This window comes from Corvus kubaryi, unplaced genomic scaffold, assembly GCF_017639235.1.
Source record: "Corvus kubaryi isolate FWS band 111438036 unplaced genomic scaffold, C.kubaryi_AGA036_p1.0 37398, whole genome shotgun sequence".
Taxonomy (NCBI): Eukaryota; Metazoa; Chordata; class Aves; order Passeriformes; family Corvidae; genus Corvus; species Corvus kubaryi.
In genome coordinates this window covers 31,910,129-31,935,064 of record NW_024581137.1, presented here as the reverse complement: position 1 = coordinate 31,935,064, position 24,936 = coordinate 31,910,129, and the positions used below count along the sequence as shown (strand labels likewise).

General features: G+C 35.9%; 1 protein-coding gene across 8 annotated transcripts in view; it reads right to left on the bottom strand.

Annotated features, from left to right (window-relative positions):
* Positions 1-2,583: 2,583 nt before the first annotated feature.
* The window catches only part of THSD7A (thrombospondin type 1 domain containing 7A), a 285,991-nt gene continuing 263,638 nt past the window's right edge, over positions 2,584-24,936 (bottom strand). For 5 of the 8 annotated variants that reach the window (XM_042042958.1, XM_042042962.1, XM_042042959.1 and 2 more), the window contains 9 exons: positions 21,128-21,245; positions 19,176-19,321; positions 18,425-18,599; positions 16,172-16,345; positions 15,124-15,219; positions 12,057-12,139; positions 11,510-11,720; positions 8,060-8,147; positions 2,584-6,472 (listed from right to left, as the gene is read on the bottom strand). In XM_042042958.1, coding sequence (XP_041898892.1) covers positions 6,388-6,472; positions 8,060-8,147; positions 11,510-11,720; positions 12,057-12,139; positions 15,124-15,219; positions 16,172-16,345; positions 18,425-18,599; positions 19,176-19,321; positions 21,128-21,245 — 1,176 coding nt within the window. In that variant the 3' untranslated portion in view covers positions 2,584-6,387. The other 3 variants (XM_042042963.1, XM_042042964.1, XM_042042965.1) reach the window with 3 other exon arrangements.

Sequence of the window (24,936 nt, the reverse complement as noted above, 5' to 3'; positions counted from 1 at the left end):
TGACACAAGTTGTGTAAATTAGTTTGGGTTCAGCTGGGGAGAGGTTTTTGTAGGACTTCATAAGGCAGTGCATTAAAAATAATCTGTCAGTACTGGACCACCAACAAACTGAATGTCCAGTTGCAGAACTTCTAAACAAATTCTGGCCATGGGCTCAAATCAAATTGCTATTTCCATATAGGTATCTTAGTGAGCAGCGCTGGGAAGAGTTAAGAAGCTGAGAATTAAGTTACATTTTGACATGTATAGGTAAGAAAGAGGGTTTGTTTTTATAATTATTCAGAGAAGGAAAAAATAATATTTGCTTTCAAATGCAACACTGAAATGGTGATTTTTTATTTGTAAGATAACAAAACTGATTGAGAAACAATTTTCTGCCATTTTAAAGAATTATGTGACACAAAGGGTATTTTTGAAAATAAAACCCTCTTCATTTTATAATTTCAATTTCAGAATATAATTCTAATAAATTTAAGGGTCTAGCTTCTGAATAAAACCCACAAAACATTAAGATGTATTTGGGAGCCTCTAACCCCTCATCTATAAATGGACAAGAACCAAATCTTATTTTCTCTGAAAAGACAAAGATTTTTAGATACATAAACCCATAATGATAATTAAATATGTTCAACATTGAACTGTTTGAAATGTGATTTCTTTGAAAATGGAAAACAACAAGAGGTATGATCATAGATTATGATCATGTGGCTAAGTTTTACCTTCACCATAGTGACAAATCAAAGGACTTTTCCCTTGCCTAAAGGGGGTCCAAATCAGTCCTGTGGCTCCTAGCAGAGCCTGAAGAAGGCTGGTGGAGACTAATGACCTTCTTTGAGCTCTTGTCCATGCTGCCCGTGCACAGCTGCCTCCCTCACTGTAAGAGTCTGCGGCTGAGCTGTAGTCAGCATGCTGCCCACCCACCCGCTTTTCAGCAGAGCTTCTACCTAACCAAACTAGGACAATCAGGATTAGGCAGTATCCAACAGCATCAGTTTGCCAAGAAAGGTCAGAATATCAATACCAGGACTGGCTGGAAGGGTCAACTTCTAGCACCTCCCCATGTGGATATAGCCACAGGTTGGTGTTAACAGCCTGCTACCCTGACACTACTGTGCTCTCATGAGGCTCAGTCCTGCCCCAGACCAGAGCTGCCTGACAGCAGAAAGAGGAATGGCATCTGCCCAATGTCACTTAAGGTACGCCTCGAAGTAAGCCTTCCAACTTTTCTGTTCAAGCGGGACTTAAAAATGTGCCTGAATGGGCAAGCAGAGACTAAGATACACACACATACCCACCCCATCCCTACCCCACCCCCAGAAAATGCAAATGTTTGCTCATCTGCCTGGTCATTACCTGCTTTTGGATAGACAGCCAGCTTTCCTGCATCTAAGAAAACAATCAGAAGATTCAGAGAACCTTTTCTGTAGCTAAACTGATAGCAATGCCGAGCAGATCCGGAATGGCTGCTCAAGCTCACTATTGTTTCAGCAGGATAATTTTCTAGATCCAATACTGTAGGTCTAATGTGAAGACCTAGATTAGAAGGCTAAAATATTTACAAGGCATATCTAAATCTCTTTATGTCCTTTCGTTACATACCTCTCACTATGTCCTTTCATTGCACTTGTACTAGAAAATCACATTCTCCTGTAATGTTTTGGGTCTTTTTTAAAATAAAGACTACCTTTCCCATTAATCTAGAAGTCTTGCAAACAGTTGCCAAAGTCCTACCACATTTTCTTTACTGAATGTGAAGACCCTATAATCTTTGTTAGTATACCATAGCTAATTATCTTCTGCAGAGCTTAAATGAGAATTTAAATTTTCTTCCCTCAGATGTTTTTTAACTGGTTATAAAATTCTGCCTATATTCAATTAAACACATTTAAATGATATAAAAATTCCTCTATTAAGTTGTAGGTGGGAATTCAAGACCAATGCTTCTGTGATTTTACTGTGGATTCCAGCAGGAGAAAATGTAGGCAGGAGTTACTTGTGAAAATCCTGAAGTGCCTCAAAAATCAGAGTTGTGTGCTCTCAAAATTGTGTTTAAATCTTTTAGGGGTTAGCCTGGAAGAGTTACTGGGGAGGTAATAACTACGGAAACAGGACAAACACCCCATGATCTGTAAATTACACAGCAGAACTGCACATGAAAAAAATTGAGTTTTGGACAGCACAGAGGTATAATATGAGCAATTATGAAAAAATGCCAAGTGATTTCTTCTTTTCTCTTTCTTCTTGTGTAGGGACAGTGACAGATGCAGCTTCACTTGAAGTGAATAGATGTCTCTCAGTGACATCTTGGTTGATGCCTTATTTTCCACAGAAGGGTTGTTTTTCTGATATAAAAATGGCAAGGAAGAAAATTTTAAGTACCATTGATGTATTTCATTTTTTGGATATTTACCAATCAACTAACTACATTTTGTAAACTTCCAAGTCACCTAGGACTGTAGCAACAGACTTGATTGCTACCATAGCATCAGAAAGTACTTTTCTTTTTAAAGAGAAAGACTAATTTTTAACAAGAATATGTTTGCTAACACCTTTCAGGAAAAAAAGAGACTGTTTAAAAGGTGGTCATATTTAATGGATCTGGCTTTTATTGTTACTCTATCCCAGCATAGTATACTACATGTATTAAAAAAAGACATTAAATGATTTTGTGTTTATATTTATTGTCAGCAATACATCAGTTATGTAAAAATAACCCAGATGAAAATGTAAGTCTTGTTACATTTTCACATCATCTGTATTAACTGAATAAAGCTTAGTGACAATATACACAAATTTGCAGTAGTAGTTGTACGTAAACATTTTGTGCATTAAAAAAAGAAATATACATAATTTAAAAAATAAAAATGCATTACACAATTTACAAATTAACATTAACCAAAAAACAAAAGGTAAACATTCCTCAGACAGCTGCCTTCTCATTCTACAAAATAAATATTCAAGTAAATTAAGTTAGGCAAAATAAAGTCTTAACTCTTAACAATTTACATAAAGGTAAAAAGACAGATTTCCATTTAATTCAAGGTATATTTTACAGTGATTTACACATAGAGTTTTTTAATTGGTCTCTTCAAATTGTAAGATTGGAAAAAACTTTATTACATTTTGACAGGAGGAAGGGGGTTTCAAAATTGATGCTTTATACCAAATATAAACAAGCTTGTGCAGTTGCATCAAAGCTTCAAAAAGGAACTGCTCCAGGTCTCAAAGCAGACACAGTAAGCTAGAAACTACAGTTTTAAAAAGGAAAATATAAACCACCACATCAACAGGAAAATATCTACTTTTCTATTTTCTGAATGGTTTATTCGACCACTGGAAACATTACTTTCACAAACTAATAATCTATAGTAGTGGCTGCTTTAGGCACTGGATTTGTAGAAGCACTCTGATTTTTAAAGCAAATTGCTTTTCATTCTATACTGATAATTCACATATTATTTATTTCTGTTTCAATGCTAGAGGGCTTAATCATCTTTGCAAATTTTAGATTTACATAAAATTTCAGCCCTCTTTACAGACTAGTATTTTTTTCTTGATAATGAGGGAAGCCATTCTGGCTTCAAATTTCCATGCACTTTGTTCATAGAAAAAATAATAATAAAAATGCACTCTAGATTTTAAAAGCAGCACTAGGATGATGCAGATGTGCACCAGATATTCACTGATCAGATATAAAATGCAACACATGCTAAAATACTTGCATGGATTGCAAAGGCCAAACATACTTAAAAAACCCTCCTATCTCTTTGTTTGTCCCTTTAATATGGTAAGAAAAAGGAGATGTCATACCTTTAACTTCAAGTTATTAAATGCTTAGATTCAGAACATAAAATTCTTCAAGGCAAGAACTAGGCAACAGCTCCTGCTAAGACCAGCCAGTGTCATAAATAAAGGTGACTCATTGCCAATGAAATAAACCCTGTTCCCTCAATGCCCTCTTGGTCCAAAACTATTTGACAACACAGAATCAGACTTTTAAAAGAACAGAAATCATTATTAAAATTTGTCTCCACATGTAGTTATCGTTCTTTAATATTATATAAATTTTCCATGGTTTTTTTTTTGTATGTCTGACAAAAGAGGAACCAACCATTTTTTCTTGTTTTCTACTCAAGAATGCAGAAAATTAAAATTATCAAGATTTGCATTTTTGCAATGGATCTTTACAAAGTGATATAAGACTGAAGACTCCAGTCCTGAAACACATACATGAATGAACCACTGCTGTGGCAGGGGGCCATGGAACTCCATCAGCTGCAGCTGGATCAAGGTATAAAATGAGAAATTAAACCTGTACCAAAGATTGTTACCATTGTTCCTCTGCTCATCATTCCCACCTGGGGAATATTTACACAGTGGGAGGAACGCAATTTTCTTGATGCAGTAACACCACACTGGTAATATGTCAGCTAAGTTAAAGTAGGACCATAATCTCTCTTGAACATCCACAAAATGCTCATTGGTTTCAAGAATTATTCTACACAGAGCAAAGGTGTGTATTTTTAAGTACTGATATCACCCGTTGATGTCCATGAGAGCCTTGTCATTGATTTCAGTAGATCTGGGACAAAGTTTGCAAAGCTAGTTTCATTCAGGGTGCGAAAACTGGTGCTTCTTGAGAAAACAGAGTGATGGGTAGGCAGAAGTGGTTTAGGTTATAAAAAAGACCTGAGAACCTAATGTTGAACTTTATATAACAATTATTTTTGAGAGGTTGCCTGATAAAGTTTTGTATTGCTTAGTAGTGGCACAGTCACTTGTATGTTCAGGCTGCACATAGAAGCCATTTGAGGAGAATAACCTTTCTCAGGTCATGGATCACATCCGAAACAGGCAAGACATGAGTGGCAAGTCAATGAGCTTCATGTTGGAAGCGTAACACTGAAAAGCCATAAGCATGGAAGAGGTTAACAATGAGTTTTCATACTGCCAGAGTTTTTTAAAACGTCATGAGCATTAAAATGGCAAAACTATTGATCATATTGTTTACTTGCCAGCACACTCAGGAGTTTAACTGAATAATTAAAAGATTCTATCAAATTATGCTAATTAGAAAAGACAAAATGTCTCTGAGTATTGCACTGCCAGTAACAGTGAAAAAGCTCTCATTAACAGAAGGAAAGAAAAGCAAAACCATTTTATTTTAGTTGAACAATTGGAACACCTTTTTAGACAAGAAGTATGTCACTTAGGATGACAGGGCAACCACTTTTTCTTTTCTTTTTTTTTCTAACAAAGTTAACAAATATAAAAAATCTAGTCATAAACAGCCTTCAAAGTACAATTAGAAACCAGCAGGACAATCTATACCAGTATAGGTAGATGGGGCAAGAAACTAGACACTTGTATTACTGCCATGGTGTAGGGTACAAATGGCTGCTGTGATGAGGAACGGTGTGTACAGCACACGTCGTAGCCGATTCCATCCCGTCACAGTCCAAACTGAACGCTACTCTCTTCAGGATTCAAGACCTGTCTACTTGACACTCCTTGCACAAGATACATCATTATCCTTTCTGAAAAGAGGCAGTTTCTATGGCAATACTAGTTAAGTGCATATCATGCTGCACTAATATAGTGCAAAAATTTGCCTTACATGTAGCAAAAAAGATGCAGGCAACAGTTTGAGTTAGAGAAAGTAGAAACGTATTGTAACATTTACAGCAGGTATTTTTTTCCAGACAGCAACCACTAGAAAATAGGGAATCTGAGAATGCCTCCTTTCTGGATGTACACATGAGGCCTTTATACTTTAGAGTGGTAACAGGACAGAATTTTGCAAGTGAGTCATTGCCCTCTGAAATGCAGGTTAACACAAGTTATCATTAACTGGCAAACTTTTGAACTTGCTTTTAATCCCAGTTAAAAGTTAATATTGTACTAAGCACTAAAATGCTCTTCATCATGTATATAATCTGATAGAATAATACATATGGTTCAGCTGAGTATATATGTTTGAATATAAAGAGTCATAGACAGCTTGGTACAAACTTGACATGCGTACTGATTATACTCGGTTAATGATGCAGGGGCTTCCAAGTGTTAATAATATGTCAGCTACAGTATTCTGGAGACACAAGCGGTGCTCAGTTCTAAGGCTGAGGAAACACCACAGATCTCCAACTGCAGTGTCTATTAACGTGATTCTGCCCGATTTCTCAGTGCTGATGGTCTAAAGTAAAGCAATAATACCTTGAATATTGGTAGGCATTATGAAATCCATCCTTCTTTGTCTATAGTGCAGTTACAAAAAAGAAAAATTCAAAACACTTAATCCACTCCATAAAAAAATCCCTGTGGCTTCGGACACCTTCCGATTTCATTCCTATAGTTTAGACTCCATTTGTTACCATGAGAAGTTGTATTTTACATGTCTGCATCTCCATCATAAGCCAAGGTTAAAGGTTTCAGTCGGTTGTTCTGCCTTCTCTGGGGCTTCTTTGGCTTTTTGCTGAAACAATAAGATAATTTGTAAATAGAACAAGCAACTAATAACATACAAAAATGTACTTCATTCTTAAACAAAAGATGAGCATGTTGATAATGCATTCAGTTGTTTGTTTATAAAAGCTATAAGCCTAAAACCTTCACTGGGATCACTAATTTTCTCTTTATCAACCCAAAGCGATATCTAATTCAAAGCTCAGTTGTTCAGAAACAAGCTGTTATGGTGCTGATGTGACTTGATGAAATCCTTGACAGGTACTCTTGCAACATCACTCAGTTTTCAGAAGAACTCAGAGCCTGTCATGCAATATTTGGTCATGTATCAAAGCTGCAATCAGGTTCTTTTAAATTATGTGACTCAAATCTTAAACTGCTCTTGATACATCAAGGGTTTCCACAGGAAAGATCTATCTTTTGACTGGCTTTATCTCATTATACTTGCTGGAATGACCACAATTAGTTCTAGATGTTATAATCAAATCAGCCATTAATAGCAGAGGTATGGTTGTTAGCCATAACATTCCTTGTCTAGCCTTGAATTCGATTTTAATCCAGCAGTACTTCCAATCCATTTGATACAGTTTTAAAAAATTACCAGGCCAAAGGAAAAATATTTATCCATGCTTTAGTACTTGTCTTCTTTTAGAGTGTAATATAAGCATTTCTTTAAATCAGGCCTCTGCATCCTCAGTCTTATCCAAAATCTTATCTCAGCTATGTCACTTAGGCTGCTCAAATCTGAATCTTTTATACCAAACCATTCGTTACAATGATTTGCAGTAGCCAAAGATTCCAGTCCAAATAATCTGCAGTGCATTTGAATGCTAGTGGGTTTCCTTTTCCTCAAAAAAACCCCCAAACACCCCCCAAAATCAACCAACCAACCAAAAAAAATCCCAAAAACCCAAATGAATTTTTGTATTACCTAGACAGAACTGAAGTTTTGGGCAAAGTTTACTGAACGTCCAACACACCCAGAAGCCCCACAAATGCCTACTAATGCAGTACAGCCAGGAGCCTGATGCACGTGACCACACTTTCCTCACCTTTCACCTGTACAGTCATTTGGATCAGAAATTCTGAACAGGACCTAGAAAACTTCAGGGAGCACATTCTCAAAGGTGACTTTTCAAAAAAATATTATTTCATATATTAAAAAGATGATAAAGTTTTCAGAATTTTTCTGGCTGTGTATCTCTGTATCTTGTTGTCTGGAACACTTGTCAAATGTAAAATATGACTTGCCTGGTTACTAAATTTCTTTCTTGCTATTTCTCTCAGCATTTTGCAATACAGACACAATAAAATTATTCTGGACACTGTATATAGCAAATGAGATAAACTGAGCAAAAATAAACTGTACACTGAGCTACCCCATATTTGTAAGTTCTTCTACCCTCAGAAGAGCATGTGGTTATCCATCATCTAGAGTGTAACCAGAATCTGCTAACCTGAGTTTGGACAAAAGGACATGGGAAATTAAACACTGCAGTTCACAGAAGAGCCTGCAGTTTCTACAGCAGGAGGTGTAAACGTTTGCATTACAGTCTGTGAGGGGACTGTTTTTTTAATAAATAATTAAGGAACTCACCAGGCTAGATAGATCATAGAAACAATAAAGATGAGTAAAACAAATGCACCAGCAGCTACACCATAAACCCAGGTCTTCAGCCTCCCATCTAAAAGGAATGAATGTTAGTCAGTAGTATTTGAGTTAGTCTTGTTGAATTATTAGTTCTGATATAGCATAGAAATACTTTAATAATCCAAAATAAATGTCTTCACTAGCAATTACAGTTTAATCAGTGTAAATATTGTTAAATAACTGAGCAATGACTTCTCTGTGCTCTGCTTTTCAGTTGAAGTCGATAATTCAAATGGAACTGAGATCTGGGGCAGAGGCAGCAGGTGAGATAAGCTGAGAAACTCAGCTTTGGGGCCCCCTGCTAGCAAGCAATCCCTCAGTGTGATCACAGGGCAGTCTGGGACTCATTTAGCATCACTTTCTATTCTAGCTCTGGTAAATCAATCTGCCTGTTATTTTTATTCTTCTTCCTATTTACTTTTATGTTTTTAAATACCCTTAGCGTGCTATACCTCATCCATACCTTAACTGTACATACGCAACTTTTACTACTGCATAAAGTAATATTTTTAAAATTTCTTTCCTGACCAAATGCAAGTTTTGTTGTTATGAGTAACTTCTCCTCACAGAACAAAAATACACAAAAAAGGACAACCCATGCTCATAAATAAAAAAACTGTCTGTTGTTAATAAGAACTGTATTTATTGTGCAGCCTGTGCAGTCTTTGTTTCGGACATGATGTCCCTGCAGGCTCAGGCATACATACTACTCTCCTTCTTGCCTCAGATGCACCCATGTCTACCAGGAAAAGTGATGTGGCTTTGTCTGTGGGGTTTTGCTCTGCCCCAAATGAGCATGTCACAACCAAAGGTGAGTGCATATTTTTTGACTCACTGCTTCTATCTAACTAATTTTCCAAATTTCTAAATGGCTTTTTGCAAACATTTTTTTCCAGGAGGTTAGCTAGCCTTGTTCCATCTCCTTGGCAATAAAAAAAAAATCATTAAAAAACTGAATTATTTCATTTACAAGTGGTACAAGTTTTATTTCATGAAGTTGTGTATATATTCAATGTAAGCAAATACAGCTAAAATTTTTCTGACCAAACACTTACTGCTTCTTGTTAGTTCTGTGGAACCAAAATACATTATCAATGCAGTTTATATTTTCACAATAATAATAACAGAAGTTAGATTGTTTGGTTACACAGTAGTGTTCTTTGCTGTGCAGTTAACTTCAGGCTTTCTGGTCTGTAGCAGTGCAAAGTCTTGCTGTCATGTGGACAAGTTGTTCAAGACTAATCAACATCAAAACATTACCTTAAGTTACCTTCCTTACCTTAATCAACCTAATGAATCATTATAACTGATAATAACTTACATAACTGAAATAACTGATCCATTAAAGATTAATGGAACAGTAGATTTGACCTGACACATGTCCTGTGATATGATAATATCAACGGGAGGAATTCAGACATTAGTACTGCTAAATAGGTTAGTTTCCTCTCTCCTTGGCTTATTTCCATTGGTAAGAGGTTTTTTTTTTTTCAGGTTGGCTTCTTTTAAAATAGTAACATCTCCTTGAAAAAAAGACTGGCAATATCTTGTGTACATATTTATTTGTTTTTGTCAAAGCAAGGAACTCTGTTAATGAGGTCATTTCTATTATGCAACTACTGACATCTAACTCAGGCTTTCTGAATTCCCTCTGGATGCAACTGGCATCTCAGACTCATCTGTTTGTGGTAATACTTCAGCCCAGACAACTGAAGAGGATAGTTTTAATACCTTCCTTTCTGGAACTGCAATGTAATTTGTGGAAGAAAAAAAAAGAACTATTTTAAATCTAGACTTAGAAACTGTGGGAAAGGAATAATCATGCCGGAGTAAACCCAAACTTTTCCAATGGATATCCAATCCTGAAATAAAACAATCAAGCCTAAATCTCATGTGAATTGGAAAATGTTCACTTTCTCTCATATTGCTCATAACTTCACTGCATAAAGTATTAGTTTTATTGAGGATGATTGGGATTATCTGAACTGAGGTATGTTTCCTTCCTAACTCGAATTACATAAAATTGGTGAGTTTTCATGAAGTTTTTCAACTTTGTAATCTTGCTCCAAAACCATGCCTGAATTCACATGAGCATCCACATTCCTAAACTGTTGAAGGTGACTGATATTTGCTTATTATTGTCACTCTGGCTGCTCCAACACATTCCTCCCTCTGGCATTTTCAGGAGGAGTTAGCTAAAATGAGTAAATGATAACATATATGGTAAAATGCTGTTTTTAAAAGAGGACCAGAAAAGTTTAATTTTCTATTCTTTATTGTTGATTAAAGTACTTGGAGTAAAGACCATTTTATTGCCAAAAAAAAAAAAAAAAAAATCAAAGTACAAGTAATACTAAATGCTCATAGGACTAACGGGATCTAACATAAGTATTCCTAATTTCTAACCCAAACATTATTTAATCTGCTTATTAGAAATACAGTTATAAATCTCAACTTGAAACGTCTTATGGATTATGCATGTAAAGATAGTGCTTTCAATTCTGCAATTAAAAACATCCAAAAACCCTTTAGAAATAAATGACCACCCTAATACACATGTGTATTAGTATATTTACCCTGTGTGATTTAAGACAAACCTAAGATGATAACCAATTGCTCTCTTCCATACTAATAATATTTTGGACAAGCAACATATCTCTTTATGTGAAAGTATTTTGTTTATTAAAGTTTTATTTATCTAAATATTTAATAGCACTAGGAAATATTTACTGACATCTGATTACATGATGGACTTTATGAAGTATTTTTTATGAAATAACTCTCATGTTTTACGACACTGGCACATTTTACGACACCATGCTCAGCTCTAAAGAACATGGTCCATCATGAAAGCAAATACTGCTAGTAGAGACTTAGAGCATGCCTATGCTAATTATTGATAATATGGTTAGTGTTTGAAAAACATGAATTAGTTTAAATATGGATATGTCAGAAAAGCATTAGCATACCTATACTGAATATTTTCCTACAATTTATGCTATGGCATAAATTTTAAGAAGTCTCTACTCTTTGCAGTCTTCAGTTCTACCTTTTCATTCCTCTGTCAACGGAATTATTGGTTGAGAAACCATAATTTAATATACTGGCTTGCACCTTTGCAGCAAACTCCCTTCTAAAGTCACATTTCAAATAGCTTCTGTGAATTTTATCAGGTAGAATGGCTAAAAGGAAACTGCAATATAGGATTTCACTAAATATATTGATGGAGTAGTGAGAAGCTAGGCATTTACTTCTGTCTCCTCCTTTGTTTTCAGTGATAGTAGATGCCTGCCTTCTTAAATGAAATCGTAAGGGTTTTTCATTTTCATTTACAAAAATGTAAATGCCAGACCCTTCAGCAGTTCTTAACACTAAGAACTCATTGCATGACTTCACCTGGCCCAAAAGGCTGTAGAAACCAGGTCCTTCCTCGTCCTGACTGGTTACTGGAGGGCTGGGTAGGGTTCACAGCTCGACTGGTTTTCACATCTCCCTTTTTGTCCTCCATGGTGGGGATCACCACCACTGGGATGAGAGTGCACTGTTCAAGTGTGCCATCAGAGGACATAACTTCAGTGTATCCGTCTTCACAACTGCACGTTCTAGTCTGTAGGGAACAAGTGTTTTACACCGTGTAGCAGAAAAACAAGGTTTTCTGTGAGCTATAAAGCATAACATCACGGATGACTGGAAGAGAAGACTTTTTTGATGAGTGCTAGCCTGGAGAGTACCTTTCCATATATTTTTATGCAAGTTCATGCCATATCAAGAGAGATTATTTAACATTTAATTGAAAGGTAGAAAATCAGGCGAGGTGGATTTTAACAAATTAGTGACTAGTAAAATTTCTGAAAATACTTTTTGTTGGCATAATCTTTGTAATCAAGAGATGTGTGGGAAGCCCTCGTGGGGGTGTTCTATGCTCCAATGCAGTAGCACATACCTCACTGCAGTAAGCGTGGGGTTGGCTGCACGGTGGGTTACATGACCTGTCAGCATCTGGTTGGCGCATCACTAAACAGCCCCCTGTAGGACAGAAAATCATATTTTCACATGGTAATACCTCACCACTGATGAAACTACTGATGTCATTACTTGCTGCAGTATCTCATGGGTGACAGTCTTGTTGCTAATTTGAATGTAAGAGTCCTTCTTTTATTCCAAGGTGAAGGATAATTGGAATCAAGTGTTTTCTTATATGTAGAGTAAGGTTACAGCAAATGTATATAATTTCATGTGTATTTTAGAGAACTAATATTTGGCAATTAAGCTTTTTGTTTTCCCCTTTGTTCCCTTGTTGGATTGCCCAAAAAACCAATTTAAATGCTTTGTTGTACTCAAGGGAAGAGATTTGGTTCTCTGGGGCCCTCCTTATGACTTACATATTAAAACTGCAGCCACAATAGAAATAAAAACATCTTTTTTATTTATTTCTTTTCCTGTTAAACTGAAAACAAGTTACTCATCCTGTTTATGAAAGGACACCTATTTCCTGCTGCTACTGGGTCACTTTTACACATGCTGTAGCTTTGGCTTTATGAATTGAGGCTTCATGTTAGTCTAAGATTTTATGAAAGGAAAGCAGCTTTATCAGTAAAGCATGTTACAATACTGATGATAGTGTGGGTTTCAGTCTTTTCTCTTTTTATAGAGACCTAGTTTTCATTTCTACAGCTTTATATATAGCGCAGTTATTGTTATGGACCAATACACACAATCAGGCTTTCACTATCATTTCAGCCAGAATAACTTTAAAATACATTTAGAATCAGTTTGAATTTACCTGTGTTTTCTTTTAGCTTATAGAAGGGGGATAAGCATCATACTTTTTAAAATTTATACTGCTACAGGACAACTCATCTTGCATCTCCCAAATTAATACCATTTTTATACTGGTGTGATATGATGATGAAATCCTGATAGCTGAGGTTGGTCACAACCATAGCAGATGCAGTTAGATGTGGTTACGTTGATCCAAGTGTTAACGGGATGGCTGGTGAAGAACAAAGAAAAACCCTGCTGGTTGCCATAAGTTTTCCCCACCTCCAGAAAAGAAAATCATACATCCTAGCATACAAATCACATGCCTGTGGGAATCTATGTAATAAAATATCAGTCATCCAAGGAAGCAGAAGGAAAGAGTTGCCTCATCGCCCATGGGAAATAACACCTTCAAGTAAAAAAGAACTATTCAGCACAATGATATTATGCAAGTAAGGAAATAAAGACCTTAAAATACCAACAGAACTCACAATAATTATTTAATAATGTCTGAATTAAAATACACTGTGTTAGAGCCAAATGTGTAGGAATAAGGCAGTCAAGACACAGTAATCAGAGAAATGGGTTGCTTCTGAATCAAAATAGGTAATCTCAATTTAAATCAATCATGTATATGAATCTATCACATCTATGAGCTCTTAAATACTGTAGTTTATACAAAACACTTTCAAAGAATGTACAAATGTAAATTAAAATCTGGTATCTTTAATGTGAGAAGGTCCCAAAGAATATTTTATTTAAGCGTTGTGTTTGAAAACGATCGTAAAACCCATGAAAACTATAGTTTTCCATTTATCAGAAACATATGAAAAATATAGTTTTACAGTGCATGGAGACCGGTGACTGCATGTTCTGGAATATTCCATTAGTCTTCATTTCAAATCAGAAAGTTACCACAGCTTTAAAGCCACATAAAAACCAACTTTGAAAAATAAAAGATACAATATAGGTCTGAGTTTTGTCTGCCTTGGAGGTCCCAATATGAAAAATCTGCCAACAACACATAGTCATATATTTGTCTTTCCTAGAATTTATCACACAACTGTATTCAGTCACATCAGAAGAAATTATTATTTTCATGTAACTGACTGGGATTTATGAATACATTCTGGTTTTAACATCTCAGAGCTATAATCTCCAAGATGATATTTATTTCAAATCCTATAGGACCTTTCATAGATAATATCCTATATTAATCTCAGTAAGAATTCTTAGAGTTTTACTTACCACAGAAACATCTTAGCTAAGCAGGAAGCAATCAAGGTGCATAAATAATGCCCTGTTGCTTTTCTTGTGAACAAGATGTGCTTTGATATTCCTACACCAGAAGGTAAGATTTGCAAGAGACTTTGAGCTATTATTTCAACACCTTGCAGAAATAAATATTTTACTTCTACTGTTGCAACAGACAGTAGTGGTGGACTCCATCATCATGAGGTATTCTGGTGGCAATACATGAAAAACAGCTCTCCTCCTGTGAGTGACCTGACAGGGACTGGCATTGAGGATGTGTTTACAGTCTCTGGGATTCTTTTACTATCATTTGGTCTGATATAAAAATTATTTAAATAAATGCATAACTCTTAGCTGAAATGAATCTCTATTTCCAATATATAAATCTGTATAAATAGATTCATATGAAGATTTTCTTCTGAGATCTCAGTCATTCTTAATTCATGGATTTTGTGCTTTGGCATGCACAAAAAGTCACTGCATCCCACAGCAGTCCACTGACATATCCTGATACAGATTTATCACATTGAAATAAATAAACTTACATTAGCACATTTATTAAAATTTTATATTTTGCAACTTTAAGGAGATGTATCATGTATGGATGATATTATCAAGCTCTGAAACTTTCTTTGCCTTTGTATAGGCACTGAAATGACCTGTAATACATAACATTTTTATTTGTTGTAGGGCTTGAAATTTGAAACCCTACATTTAGAAGTGTAAAGATGCCTATGGTAAAAAACCCCCAAACATATACAATGTAACATTTCAGGTCCACTACAGAGGATACTATTTATATTTACTTTTAGCACGACATGCTGCATAATTCTAGAAAAGAAACCACATCCTTAATATGCAAAAAGATGATGGTTTTGATTCATACATCAGGAAGTGTTTTTAGCAGATCCTTTTCTTTTTTTTCAGTTTTTTTGAGAAAACACATTATCCACCTGTTTTCCAGGCTTTTTTGTGTGTATAAAAAGAGTAGTTACCTGTGACGTTTAAACCATCTGACCTTTGGCACCACACAGTCCGAGAAGATCCCTTCCATGGGCTAGCCATCCACTTGTACTCATAGCACTGGCCATCTGCACAGAGAACATTTGCATTTCAAGAAATTTGATGACAAGGTTTTAGACTACCACTGGCAGCAGCCACACTCCTCAGCAGACCATACTCATTATGAATAGTGGCTTGTACAGTTAATTAGGCCCCCTTCTCCTTCATCCAGCAACCTAGAAGGGTGCACTGCACTTGTGGAGATCCCAGAGTCCCCTGCACTTACTGGACACATAGAGAGTAGACCAGATGTGTCCTAGACACTAACTAGGCTTATTAGGCAAGCCTAATGTAGTTGATGGGCAAAAGAAATGTTTCCAATAATCCCATAATGGTTGCAGCCCATCTGTTGTGCAAAACTCATTTAGGAGTCAGGTTCCTTTCCTGGTGACACTGAGCTTCAGCCAGTGCTCCAGTGATGAGGGCTGCATCTGGCTTTACATCTCAGCTCTTCTGTGCACATCTTATATAGTCTGGGATGAATCATGAAGTCCTTCTGCACCTTAGTTCTCTATTATAAATATAAAATTCCTTTTTGTCTGATCTGGACCCTGAAGGGACAAGAAATGTCTGCACAGGAAACTACTTTTCTTAGATACTTTGTCTACTACCATTGGTAAACATGGCGGAGACATTTTAATGACATTGTCACACAATTAACAATTCATAAATCTGGTTATGAATCAAAATTTAAAGATTTCTTTTTATTAATGTTACTAAGCAGATAAGGAAACTGTCCCATATAAAAAGAAATGTCATTATTAAAAAAGCTTAATTCTAAAGGGGTAACATATTATAGTTACCACTTGAAAGTTTTTCTGTTTACAGTTGATATATGGAAAACAAGAATTTAAGCACATTTCTGTCTATCAACTTTGCATTTGCCTAAAATTGATAACATAAACAGAAAGATAACAAAATTATGGTTGTTCTGTATTTTTTTCTTGCTGGAACCAGCCTTGCATATATTTTGGTGCTTACCATTGCATGGTCTTGTTTCCAAAGCCTGTTCTGGACAGAGATGTTGATTCTCTAAGTCCTGAATGATCACTGCTCGAGATCGGACTTGTATTCCTCCAAAACCAAGATCCTCACCATTAACACAGGTTAGCTGGCAAAGGCTCCATTCTGACCACTCTCTCAAGTAACAGTCCCCTGTCAAAGAGCAATTTATAAGATGAATGATCATTGTATGTGAAGAGGTTTTTGCAATGAATATGTCTTTTAAAAGAAGTCTAAATACAGTTTCCTTATTTTCCTTCTTTTTAGTTCCTTTCATTCCTCTTTTTAAACTTGACTAAGAGTTAAGAGAAGATAACATTTCGATACTATCTGAATGTCTGTATCATAGAAAATATTGAAAAAGATTATATAAGCACCTATTCATTCTAAAGCAGTGTAGTTTCTTGTAGCATTCCCATAAGACCACTGTCATTATGAATCTCTTTGCAATGCTCCACCCAATGTCTGGATTTTTGTACATTTTAAGATATTGTGCACTGTATGCCTTATGCTAAATTTACATATCTTTTTTTCAATTCATCTTTGATCTTAGAGAACATTGTCTAGTATTAAAAAGACTAATTATTGCTTATCCCCATGCAGATTTTCTCTAAACAGACGTAGAAGCAACTGATGGAACATTCTTTGCAAGAAAGGGAAATGGAAATGTGATTAAAATGTCTGCTCTCCCTATTTCAGTTAGGGTAACAGATCTGTAGAATTCTATAGTGTAAAACCAAAAAACAAATTTATACTAATGACACTAATTAGCACGATCAGCTAAGGAACATTTAAGGAAGATCTGAGGCACAACCCAAAGAAATAATTTTGTTAAAACGCAGTTGAAAATGGGACTAGACTGTGCACAGACTCATAAATAAACCTCTTAGTTCTCATTATTTCAGTGAGAAAGCCATTAAAAATTCATGCTACCTTGCATTATACTGATGAGAGATATAATCAGTACCGTGTTGACCAGACGCCTGATTAATGAAGGAATTTTATTTGCCAACCTTAGGAGAGCATGCAAAGAAATGAATAATTGACAAACTGATGTATACATAATAGGAAAACGAGTAGTGATTTTTGGAAACATTAGTTGGAGCGTATCATTAGCACCTCCCCACAGGGCAGTTATTCTTGCTGGTTAAATGTGAGATTGTTGAAGAACAGGTTCCTGCTCAGCAAAATTTTTAAAGCAATCAGTAAGCAGCTATAATTTTCAAATAAAATTCACTAATATGAAAACATAACTACAGTCTTTGTATTCTTCCAATTTCTATTTAAGAAATAAAATATGTGAAAATCATGCAATTGGAATGCTAAGTACAAAGCAGAGGTGGAAATCTCTCTATTTTTTATTGATTGCTATTTATTGAGACAACTTTACCTTCATTCCAATCTGAAATGAACTGGGAACAAAATTCTGGGAAAGAGGAGTGTTTCAAGAGAATGAAAATAGAGTACCAGTGTGAAACGATAGCTACATTAGAACTGAAAGAGTTTATCACTTTTGAAGATACATCATTAATGACTACTGAACAAGAGCAATATACTTCAAATTTTACAAGTAAGTGTTTAGAATGAACTGGAGGGGTTTTACTGGAAATTAAACAGCTCTTATATGCTCTTAATCCTTCTCTGTATGACCATCATGAACCTGATCCTTTAGATTCAGTTCACAAAGGCAAGGATCGTGTATGTCACATCCAGAGAGTTAAACAGCTAGAGGCACCCATGTTTTCTCAGAGATCAAAACTTTAGTTTCATTTGGAATAGAACCTTTAAAGGAAAAAATAAAATGCCTTAGCTTATCTGCCTTAGACACCCATAAAAGGCATCAAGTTTTTAGCCACTGGTAAAAGTACTAATAAAGTTGTTAGGTAATCTATGCACTTAACACTAATACCTATCTGTAAACCAACACCTTTTCTCATAGAGTTAAACACAGGTTTTACTACAATAGATTTTGTGAAAAAATGAATACATCTTAGGTACTATCTGTGACAGAGACCATGTCTTTTATAAATTTAAAATCTAGTATTTTTTCTAATTGATTTATTGTCATGAAGCCGCTCCCAGGGAGTAACTCTGTTGGTCATTTGATGGATGAATCCAATCAGTAAAGCAGATAAAAAAGATTTAATTGCCTGTGGCTAATGCTGGCACTAATAGCTGTAATGACACCCAACCAATCTTGAAATGCAACATTTATTTGAACAGCTTTGTTACCTGGACAAGGGAGAGTACAGGTTTCCTCAAGTATTATCTTCTTATCACCATCTATAATAGGCTCTATTTCTCCACAGAATTCCTCATCTACTACTATGCCAACATCTTCAGTGGATCCATCATAAACCACACAGGAAATGTTCCTCACTCGTGTTCCCTCTCCACATTGAGCATCCTACAGAAGGAGAACATACATTGATTGATACTGGACAGAAGAAAGTGCCAAAAGACTAGATCTGAGTTACATGTCACTCTATCTCCTATTATTTTTGCTTAACTACTTATTCATTCCAATAAGGAGAAAAAGAAGACAAAAGAGAGAAGACAAGGTTCGTTTCTTCTGAAACAAACAAAAAAAACCCAACCCAAAATTTCTGGTCACTGTTGCTTGTTTCTTAAATTATGGAGCTAATTATGCCTTTGAATTGAAAACACAGTAGTATATCAAGTGAAGATATCTTCTAATAATGTGAATATATTTCTGCTGATATTCTTTTACAATAGAAGGATTTAAATTATTAGCAAAGGTGCTGCTCAGGTACCAAAGTTTACATTTATACTTTGAACATCTGGAGGACACTGTTGTATCCATTGACAAATATAAAACCTAAGAAAAAACCCACACTTTAGTTTTTGTATAAGAGAGGTGGAAGCAAATTGTTTACAGTGTTGTGAAGGAGGTATCTGGGCATATCACAAATATGCCTGGATCCACATGTCCCATAACTTCAAAGTCCCATATGGCTTTTACCTCTACTTTGCACGCAGACCATTGACCATATTGCCATCGATAACAAGGTTTTACTGGACAGGGTTTGAATTGCTCCATCTGAGAAGGACAAGGCCTTCCATCACCCTGAAATGGCTGATTTATGGTCCTTCTTCTGATCATTTTTCCTGTAACAAAAACCAGCAGTATAACTAACAACAAAGTAGTTAGACTGATTTATTCCTCAAGATGGTTCTATTTTGCTGAAAAGTGTTGTATTTGAATAAAGTAATTTTTTCCAGATTTGACAAACTGGATTGTAAATCAGATCTGTTGGCTCTTGTCTGTTATTATTATTGTCTGTGGGTTCATATTTTCCAAGTCAGACACTTTATATTCTGTCATTTGTTTGTAGTGTAAGAAGTGCAGGAGGATGTCTGATTAGGATTGTTCCTGTAACAGCAAATGAAAGCAGTAATTTCCTAGTTCAGAGCCTGAAGAAAAATATTCTTTATGAATGTGACAACATGTTTGTGGCATTTCAGTGGAGATTCCTGCTCTTTATCTGGAGTTTGCTGCTAGAAGAGGCCAACATGTTCTGTTCATCCCTAAGTTAACACAGAAACATGTGTCCCATAATTGTCTGATTCTGGCAAACAAGGACTTGCAATTTTCTGTCACTGTCTGTTGGAAAACATTATATGCAGATTTTGCAGGAAATGGAGGATTCTTCACTCAGGCCCAAAAAAAATTAAAATACAGTAGGCTTATCTAACAATAGGCTTATCTAACAATTATCTCTTCCTCAACAATGAGTGACATGCTACCCACTGAGATACAGGTTCTATTTCAAATACTGATATAGCCTGGAAGAGGAAGACATTTTTATCCTTTTAGCAATTCTTTCTCCTTTCGTCTTGCAGTGGACATTAGACCATTGTGCTTCATTACAGAGAGTTCATGTGATATAACTGAAAATTTCCTTCTGTGTCAGAAAGAATGGTCAAATGGCTGCTCTAGAGTTGTCACCTCACAAAGGTTTCCACAAAATCAACACAGCTGTGGTATTTTCATATATTTATAGATAAATATAAGAGCCAAGTCTGAGAAAAGATGTATTTATTTAAATTTGTATAGTGAAGCTTATAATAAACTAAGGCATTACACAGATTTACCTATATAACACCTGATGTTAGCCAGCCAAAAGAATTAATTTTAATTCCACGTTTCAATCTCATGCATTTTCAGTTGAGTACTCTAATGATAATGACACTAATCTTTTGCTGAGAGCAAGCTACACAAGCTACCATGCATAAGCAGAACAATATCAATCTCCCAGACAGCTGTGCTCACTGCAGACAGCTAGAAAGATGTTTGCCAAATGGAGCCTCATCATTCTTGAATTCACAGCTGCTCCAACTGATATGTTACAGGAGAAAAAAAGATTTTCTTGAAAAGTACTGGAGGAAAAACTCCAAACAACAGCAAAGAGCACACTTACACACAAAATTCTTCCTCAGCTAGATGGCTATTTGTGTGAGTTCACAAAACCAGTTAAGATTTGTGGTCATTGGATTTATTATATGGCTATAACTTGTCTAAAAAGACAAGTCACTTCCAACTTGTTTTTGGAACAATTTTAGTTTTCTAAACTCACCACTAATAATGAAACCTAGGAGAAAATCCCTCCCTACTCTTCCTCTCCCCACCAGATGAAAAATAAATGTTCAAATCCATGTCTACTTCTGTCTCAATATATTATTCATCATATTTCACTTTTTTCCTGGAATCAGAAAATATTTGGACCAAATTCCCATTATTTTCAGTGAGCACAGTCTCAATCATTATTTCCATAAATAAAGCTGATTTACATATCTGTAACTCTCCCTATCTAGCTACATTTTTTAGTTCTGCAAAGAGAGGTATCATCACTTTTATTAAAGAAAAAAAAAAGAGAACTCAGTCTTTAAAATATGCCAAAGGTATGTACTGACCTGTAAGGCCACAAGTTTGAGAGCACTCAGACCAGGTGGACCAGTCAGAGAGCTGACAGTTCACAGGACATTCCACCACGCAGGACATATTCATTTGCCATGTCTTTTCCAAACCAAGCTGAAAGAAAATGTTAAATGGTTAGCCCACAACTCCAGGCCTGTACCATCAGTGTACAAAAAAGTACAGGTAAAAAAGTAAAGTAATTAGGACATTTCAAATTCTCATAAATGCATATACTGATCTCTATATACATGCATAAATACTATTTTCATTAATCATTTTCTAAACTAGAGCCTATAAATGGAGGGCTTCAACTCTACAGTATTACTTTTTACAATAGGTGAAGGCCAAAATAATTTAAGAAGTATTTTGAAAGAAGGATGCAAAAATACTGAACAGCTGTTAATAAGTGAATTTAAGTGGTACTAGAAGCCACATTCAAAACTAGCAAAAGGAGAAGGATGAACATGTATTGGATAGTCAGAAGATGTAGCAGATGCTAAAAGTTTACAGGAGCTCAAGAGAATGAGCAAGTTGATGGAAAAGAAGTCTGAAGGTTTAAACACACAGAAACCCCACCAGGCAAATGCAGTCCAAGAGCTGAAAACAGGTGGAGGCTGTGAAAGGAGTAGATGGAAACTCTTGTATGTCCGTGCTTCTTACTCTTCCTTAGGCATCTGCTTATGCCTCTCTTGCTTTCTTCCTAATGTGCTGTATAAGTGCACGACTATTCTATTCTATTCTATTCTATTCTATTCTATTCCATATATTAAGCACCATGCAAAGATATTGACATGACATTGACAATGACTTGTCCGAAAAAAAGATATCTGCATTTTTTTCTGAAAAAATTTGCAAAAACCAGAATCCTCGAAAATCCATAAAGTAAAAGCTCCAGTTGCTGGAGGAGTATGAGAGAAAGGGACAGAGAAAATAATCAGTATAAGAGAAATGTTCATGAAGGATGTCTGGACTTCAGGCGGCTCTCTTGAAAGCTGTTTATTGCATAGGTGAAGTTACAGCATTTCAGGGAGTGGGTATCCAGAGCCAGCCCTACAGCTGCCAGCTCCAGCTGTAGGCATACCTGAAGCCCCTTTCTGTTCAAGTTACAAAGCGTTTTATACTTTTCTTTGCAGAGTATCTTAATACATAACAACCAATAAGCACCATACACAATACCTTTACATTTGCCTATAGCCTATCTTAGCTACTACCATCACCATATTATAGTCATTATTATCCAATCACAAGAGTAAGTAAGTTACAATTTGAGCTTACAATGGAAAATTCTCAGACCTCTCCTCTTGCTACATCAACATTTCTTGTTTGCCTGCGATAGCTCTTTTTGGTAAAGACGTTTTCAATTTACTTATGCTCTTCTTGAGACTTATTTACTTGGTGAAAAACATGTCTTTGTAGTCACATATCTTTGTCCTACTCTTAAAAATCTCCTTCCAACTCATCTCCAACCTTTGCCTTCTCAGTTATTCAGTGGTCAGTGTTTCAGCAAAACATCTTTTACTCTATATCAAAACTTGCTTCCATTTCTATCTCATCCTCAGTTTCTACATTCAGAGATCTTTCTGCCAAGCCTACATATCTGTGAAACTTTCTTACCAAACTTTCATCCTCTCCAACAAACCAGACTCAAGTTTTCCTGAAAATAAATTCTGTACTCAGTTCTTCCCCAGGTATGATTCAGCCTAACCCTGTGCCCCAGGGAAGCAGGAGTTTTATAATCATGCTCGGCACATGGCACAACGACTACATGATCCTTTGGTCTGATCCTGGACAGCCATTACTATGTTCTTATGAACTACCACACTCCAGATTTTCTCCATCTATGGAAGGAAACAGATACTCTCACAAAAACACATGAAAATATATGATGCAAGATGAAATACAACTGATGGCAAAAATATTAGTATAACAATAATAACACCTGCATCCTGCACAGCTGAGTTAAAAGGGTAGGTCAGTGTATGATATAAAAAGGGTAGGGTGTATGATATAAAATGTGATGGAAAACCAATCCTGCCAATATGAACAGATCTACAGCTTTCCAGCACAAAGGACTGTCCTCCTCACTGGACCTCACCAGCAGACCTTGATCATCATTGAGGCCTTTCAGAATCCTAGGCAGTTGTGAATATCTTTAACTAGAAAAAATGTTTTGTTTTGTTTTTTAAAAAGCAAACTAGACATTTCAAAACCTATTAATTTTAATGACTGGAAAGGGTAATGGTATAAAGCCAGCAGTTAAGACTTTAAAAAGGAGATAAACCCACTATTTCCTACTAAACACAAGCATAGAGCAATAATTAGGCACAACGTTAACACGTCCTCCATAAACTACCATAAGTACTGAAAATGTCTCCTTCTGATAGACTCACCAAGTTTTAAATTTGCATTTTCAGTACCATTTATTGAGACAAATGAAGATTTAGACCTCTGTTCTCTTTTATACATCAAAGAGTGAGTTCTTGGCTTTTCTCAGTGGTTCATCATAGCCTTGATTATACAGCTATCACACACAGACAACACCTGAAACCTTTGGATAATCTGGAATTTGGATGATTAGGAAGCTAGAGAACCCTCTTTGAAGTCCATATTTGGGTCAAACCTTCTGAGCAAAGGATTTAAAGCCTGCTGAATTGATTCCTGCAAGTTAGAGAAATATGACCGCCCTCTTACAAGACTGGATTTCTCAGCTGGACTTCAGCAGCTTGAGAGGGAAAAGCCCAAAAAAGATATTAACAATGAAGAGGAGAAAGCTGAAGGCCATTACCCACAGTGATCTCCTATTTGCATATCTCAGACACTGAAGTGCTGCTAAAATAGATCTGGGGAACAACTGACAGGCTGCAATTTGATAGTATTCACGTATTCCTTTCTCATCCCTCTCCTTCCTTGAACTGATGAACCACAATTCAACTTGAAGAGCTTAGAAAATATTTGAAAAGGTGTTCAGTGGCTCCCTTACCCTAAAGCCTTTGTTCTGGATGAGCTGCGGTTTCTGACTCAACAATGGCAAGTACTGAAAGCTACCCCTGTGTGTGCCGGGCACACATGCCAGGGGCAGCAGGCTGCCAGACCAGCATGCTCTTTAAATCCTGTGATCCACAAGAAGTATCTGTATTTGTTTATAGGAATGTTTGGCACCAAAGATTAAACCCTGCTGCTGGAGGTTAATCATGTAATCTGACAAGCAGACTATTCACCAATAAACCAGCAAAGTCCACTTTTTAATGCAGACACGACTGCTGGTTTCTAGGCTTTTCTCATCTTTAATTAAAGGCAAATGAATGAAAATAAGTCTGTAAATAGGAATATGACCAGGATCAACTTGCTTTAGGTGGTTTGATGTTCAAATATTTAACGAAAGAAAGAGAAGTCAAGTTCCTGTGATAAGTAGAAAACAAGTAATCCAGTATTACTGTGCCTTGAGAGTTTGAAGAGAACTACATTAACATAACCAGGACTCAGAAATAAGCTCTATAAATTGATTTATCTTGGCAGTAATCAGGATGACTGGCTACCTTCTTTAGCTGATTGACTCAAATAAACACAAAATCATATGGACACATACAGAAATCAGAACACAGGTGCTCAGATGGAATGCTAGTATTTAACTATGTTGATGCTCATACCTGGAGATGGTGATAGACAAAATTCAGCATAAAGGTTTTTTTAATATATGGATTTATTATTTTCTTGAACCACATATTATACAGAAACTCAGAATTTGCAATTATGTGTCTCAATTTCTTAGCGATTAATGTAGGTTTTTCTATTATGATCTCTCTTC